This window comes from Desmodus rotundus, chromosome 3 (assembly GCF_022682495.2).
Source record: "Desmodus rotundus isolate HL8 chromosome 3, HLdesRot8A.1, whole genome shotgun sequence".
In the NCBI taxonomy this organism is placed as follows: Eukaryota; Metazoa; Chordata; class Mammalia; order Chiroptera; family Phyllostomidae; genus Desmodus; species Desmodus rotundus.
In genome coordinates this window covers 193,661,082-193,667,081 of record NC_071389.1, presented here as the reverse complement: position 1 = coordinate 193,667,081, position 6,000 = coordinate 193,661,082, and the positions used below count along the sequence as shown (strand labels likewise).

Here is a 6,000-nt window from a genome sequence, read left to right as displayed (position 1 = left end):
CCAGGTGTCGGGTCAGAGAAGAGGAACACAAGCATTTCCTTCCGTAGCTCTGGTCCTGACTTCCTGACTCCACCACTTTGCTCCATGGGCTTCACCACCTGCCCCCTCGTCTACAAAGCACACGTTGAACTTGAAGTGTTGAACTTCACCCCAAGTGTGTTTATCCTGAAGATCCAGCATTGTCTTGTTAGAACCTACACCACTGAGAGGAGGCAGTTATTTCTTAAACAGTTAAACAGATCAACACATTATTAAAGTTATAAACTAATTTCTGGGGATCAGTGTGGGAGCCTGGAAATAAATGACAGCTGTGAATGGAGGGGCCAGGAGAGAAAGACAGGATGCCCAAAGGAGGAGGGGAGAGCGGTGTGCCGCCCCTTTGGAAGGGCTGGAGCTGTCATGAAGTAGTTGGCTCTAAGGGCCCCCTTTGGGATGGCAGGCATGGGGGAAGTAAGCGATCTCGCAATGAAGCTGATGGGATTTTAATAGCCAGACAGATGGCCTGAGAAAAAAAGAAGATTTTTTTTTCAAATGAGGGAAAACACTTCCATAGCTTCCCTGCAATTAAAACAAAGTGAGAGCCCTCTGCGTCAGGAAGATTTATCACCATTATTAGTATTGTCAGTTTGGGCGTCTTCTTTTTAATAATTGCCTAATTGAGTATCAATAATAAACTAGGGTAGTATTTTCAGATCAATTAGAGGGTGTAGCTATCCACTGACTTTCAGTGCAATTATTATTATTTTGGCTTCATTTGGTTCCACAATTTAATAATAATCCCAAATGATCGTGGTGGTGTTCTCATCTGTGCAATCAAACATTTATCACTTATTGGATGTTTCAGTGGCCATCCCCCTAACAAATGCAGGTCCCATACAAGCCAGCCATGAGCGGCCGGCATCTCTCAAAATCTGTACTGCAAAACCTGGGAAGAAGATGGAATACAAAGGAAGGGAGGCTTTCAGAAAGAAAGAAGATAGAGAGGGAAGGAAGAGAAGAAAGACAGCATCTACTGCATACCCTCCTCTGTGCCGATCATTTTCACCGTTACCCCAGAACAAGATGCAAACTCTGTTTTAGGATCCCTTGTTGCAGGTGAGGAAAGTGAGGAGCTGAGAGATGACATGACTTGCCCAAAGTCACATAGCTAACAGCTGCAAAGGTGGGAGTCAGGCTTCAGACTCCACCCTCCCTCCAACATGGGGCCACCAGCCCTGCAACCCCTCCTCCAACTATCTCCAAGCTGCGGGAACCATCCCCGTCCTTGGAGATGAGCTGTTTCAGAGCGTTCCAGCTGCGAATAAGGGCCAGCAAATTCACATGGGAATTCTGCCTCCTGGGCTGCCTATGTCACACTTCCCTAATTCAATGATCAGACTCTCCTAGTGGCTGAGCATTGTAAATATAAGCTAATGGTAGGACAAGAGTTGATCCCCAAGAGCATGCAGCCCAGGCATGCTTTTCCTGTATCAGAAATGGACATGCTAGAGAGAGGAGGAAGTGATACTGCACAGGAAACACACACGTACCAGGCCCACATGTTCCATGGCTGGCTGCCTGGGAGCCACTACATACGCCTTGTTTTATTCAGTTTCCGTAGCATTCCCAGGATAGGATAGCAGTGATCCCCATTGCACAGCTGAAAGAACTAAGGCCAAGAGAAGTTAAATTATCTTTTTCAGCTTAGTCACTGGTGGAGTTGGATTTAAACCCTAGTCCACCCAATGGACTCCAACATTAACATTCAATTTTATTTCAGCATCAGAGTCATAAACTCTGACAAAAGACAAAAGGAAGCAGTGGGAGAAATTAGGGATGTGACCCAAAAAGAGACTGAGAATAAGGGAGGCTGCCCAAGGGCTATGGATTTAGTCCCTCTCCTGCCCCGAGGCCGACACTCACATTCGAGGAGCACTCACGGGATGATGGCCCTGTGCACGTCCCAGGGCTGAAGTGCAGGTGCTGGCCAAGGGCTCTGATTCACTGTGCTTCTTCCATTTCAGAAATGTTTGACTCGGAATACAAAGATGTGCTCTTTTTCCCACAAAAGAGAAAAAATAATTTAGTTGTTCTTCACCATGATGTTTCCAAATAGAAAGGTCTGGTCTCTCTGTTGGGGCGTTTGGAAGCAGCCCCTATATTCTAGGGTGCAGCGGTTACCTTTAGGCTCTGAGCCCTAAACCAGCTGCCAGTAGGGGTGGAGGGGTGAAGAAACAGAAGACAGGAAGAGTCACAGAAACAACCAAAAATACAAAGAAAATGATAGATAGAAACATAAAGATAGATGGATAAAAACAGAGATCTTGAACTTCTAACTTATGAAGAAAACAGATAAAAGCTCTTGTAATAAAATAAAAAATAGGAAATGATTTTCTATTTTCATTCTTATTCTTTATAAAGGGTAAATTTATCAGTGAAGTGGCCGACAGGATAAGATCCGAGGAGGTGAAGGTCAGATTCAGAGCTATCTGGACGGACGCAGCGGGGGTGAGATGGTGTTAGCGGTGAAGGCCGCGGTGAAGGAGGTGGAGGTGGTGGTGGTGGTGACGGTGACGGTGAGGGTGGCGGTGACTGCGCTGGAGTCACATGTCGATGTCGATGTCGAGCATGTTGGTGAGGAGGAGGTGGGGATGAAGGTGAGGTGGTAGAAAGAGTGATGACTGGGATATCACCATAATAACAAGCATGTGGAGCATTCTTCGCAGTGTCTAAAGCCTTTGAACTTGCGTCACTTCATTTTAGGAGAAAAACTGTTCACAGCAATAAGCTGGATTTTTCAAAACAACAGCTGTTTCTAATCCTAGTTCCCTCCGAGTGACACCCGACTCAGCCAAGTTCAGAGAAGAGGAAGGACTGCCACGGGCCCTTTCTCCATCAAACATAGGGGGACAGCTAGAAAGGGATGGCTGGTCACTTAAGATAAAGGGAAGGATGACAAAAGCCCTCTCCAGCCTTCCCTCAACTGTTCGCCCCACCCCAGGTTGCTCACTCAAATCAGCCCCCAAAATTGATAGTATGCAATGCCTTTGTCACCTGACAGCTGATTAGTAGGTTTCATAAAAAGCATAAGTGATTGGAGTCTGGCTCTGAGCGATAAATAAGACTCATTTGTGATAATGGACACATATTTACTTTTTAATTAGGCAGCAGCCCAGAATGAGTCGTCCTTGGAGAGTAATCTCCTCTAACCTCTTAAAGAGTCCCACCGACACAGCCGGGGCGTGTTCAGTGGCCGGTGCGTTTGCTCTTTTCTTGCTCTGTTAACAAAGAACTTTATCTTCTGTCAATCTGCCACACTTCACCAGAACTATTCACACATCATTTTTTTAAAGAAAATTCAAAATGCTCACAGATATGCTGCCCACAGAATGGTTTCTGTAGAAATCACCTAATAACCGCATATCAGATCAAGGCCCGAGCAGCTGTGCGTCTCCTCCGGCGGAGTTGGGTCCTGCCACAACTGCCTGCTCTGAGTCACACTATGACGAACTTGAACTGCGAATGTTGGCTGTGTCGGAGGGCTGGGCATCCTAGCAGTGACACAAACCATGTGTCCTTGGAAGGGCGGGGTGCGGTGAGACCGATGACCCCAGTAGGGTTTGAGGGTGAGACGGTTGGGTCAGATTCCTGTGCATGTCCCTGGGAAGGTAGAGGCTGTGCACAAGTGAAGCTGTGTCTTCAGGATGTTGAGAGAAGGGGCTGGTGGCCTGGCTGCAGGGAGAGAAGGTAACTTGTTCTGGCTCTGGTCCATTGGAGTGGCGGAGGGGCACAAGTGTGAATGACTAGCACGGAGGTGAAAATGAGCTCAGATCTGTAGTGTGGAGAGGTGGAGGGGGAATGTTACCGCATGTACATGGGGAAGGGTGGAGGCAAATTGGGTCACGTCTTTGTGGAAATGATGAGAGAATTGGGTCAGAACTGTGGGGGAGAAGGCTCAAGAAGTGGGTCGAGTCTTTGGATAGAAGGGGGAATTGGGTCAAACGTGAATGTGTGTGGAAGAAGGGTAGTAGAAGGTGATAGAGAGAGTGGGCTGAATCTCTGAAGATCAGAGGGGAAGGGGAAGAGGAAGCTGCTTTGATCTGCATAGGGGTTAAAAGTTGAGCTCCTGCATCACGGTCATTCCCTCTCAATTCCATTGACTTGCCGGCTCCCCTCATGTACACGTTAGACAAATAAGGCTTTCTTTTTCCTACCCCACATTGTATGTCATAAATCTCCACCAGGACAGGGTGTAATTCATTCTTCAGCATTTTGCAAGCCAACCCGAACTGGCATTTGGAGAGGTAAAAATTCCGTAAGTTGATGTGGCCTCATTTGACCTGGGACAGAAGCCTGATGAGCAGCCGCCCTCCCTTCGGGTCTCAGCATGTCAACAAATCCCACACCCATTCTCTCTTCTGCCCAACCCCTGACATCACTGCGTGACCACCGCATGCCTGGGAGCCTCAAAATACATTTTGTAAATAAAAGCTGAGTAATAAGTTCATTTTAGCGGCCTCCAAACTGGCTTTGTTCAAATCCATGCAATCATGGGGCAAACCACAACAGTTCTCAGAATTGTAGCTAAAAGGAATTTATTTTTATTAATTTACTGAGCTCCCATTGGCTACTTGGCTGAATACAACTATTCTCAAGGCAGAAACAGAATGTGCAATTCACAACTCTGTCTGCTGTGACAGATGCTCTACCGAGAAAATATATTAAATCCGCAGAACTTTATTATGATTGAACAGAGCCACAGAATCAGTGTATATTTCTCTGCTAATTCCAGCTTCATTTATGCCCATGTGAGTTAAGTAGGGCTTCAACTGATGCATACAGCACATCCATGACCTACCGTGTCCTCTGGGGACCTATGTTGGAGTTATAATGAACCTGCTCAGATAGGGCCACGTTGGTTAAATCTGCATTTTGCCCTTTTCTGAGAATTCCTTTCTATTGATGCAGATCACAGGGATTAGTGAGATAAGCTTGTAATGGGCTCTGCAGTGAGTGGACCACTCTGGCCCTCCCAGAGAAAGGTGCTCGTGCACGAAGTACCATGGTGGGGAAGCCACATAACATCCCCTGTGAACCAGAAAATGCTTAAAAGGAGAGACTGGCCAAGCTGTCAAAGCTTCCTACTCTTAAGGTGACATTTGGTGGAATTTTGGAATTACGGGGATAGATACCTGACAAACGTACTTTTAGATCAAACAACCTGACTGGTTTTTCTTGACTCTTGGATCATTGAATGTTGAAGGATCTTGTAGATTCTGAAAGCTTTCACCAGGAAATGAGGAGAGAGGGGGACTAAAAGGGAGTCGTTCTCTCTGCAATTCAAATCAAACCTTATTTTCTCCCGCAGAGTTATTTTAAGTCATTCATTATGATTTTCCTCTGAAGCGGAGGCTGAGGCTGTAAGATTGTTAGAACCAAAGAGAGTGAAGAGGACACTGAAGTATTATTCCTGCTGCAATTTCAGATGAATTTGGTGCTGACAAAAGATTTTTTAAAAATACACACCCACATACGCACACACACTCACACACACTCCATATTACAAGAAGCCAAGAGACAAGTCTTCCACAGGCAGCGAAGGGAAATGAGGTCCCTGCCATTTTTCCAGGGCACTCTCTGGGGCTGGCCCAGCAGATGTTCCCAGGGAGTGGGGTAGAGGAAATGGTATCAGGTGTATAGTCAGGGAATCTGGGCTAAAGGCGGTCTGTGCCTTCCACTTTTGAGCATGTGACCTTGATTGAGGTTCTTCACCTTGGCAAGCCTCCATTTCCTCTTCTATAAAACAGACTAGGCAGAAAACACCGGCTTACAAAGCCCCTTCCCCACAGCACCTCACGTCAAGCTCTAGGGCCTGGGCTTCACAGGGACCCGGGATCTGAGAATCAAACGACTGAAAATGAGTGTGGGTCAGCTGGAGACCTTAGGGCTGTTGTTTAGCCTCTCTGAGCCTTACATGTCTCACTTGCGAAATGAATGATGTTGCTGTGTCAGTGAGCTCCT

General features: G+C 46.6%; 1 protein-coding gene across 1 annotated transcript in view; it reads left to right on the top strand.

Moving 5' to 3' along the window:
• The first annotated feature begins 2,492 nt into the window (after positions 1-2,492).
• CACNG2 (calcium voltage-gated channel auxiliary subunit gamma 2) overlaps positions 2,493-6,000 on the top strand; it is an 89,095-nt gene continuing 85,587 nt past the window's right edge. The window contains exon 1 of the mRNA XM_045187123.2: positions 2,493-2,636. Within this exon, the coding sequence (XP_045043058.1) occupies positions 2,493-2,636 (144 nt within the window). The remainder of the gene's footprint in view (positions 2,637-6,000) is intronic.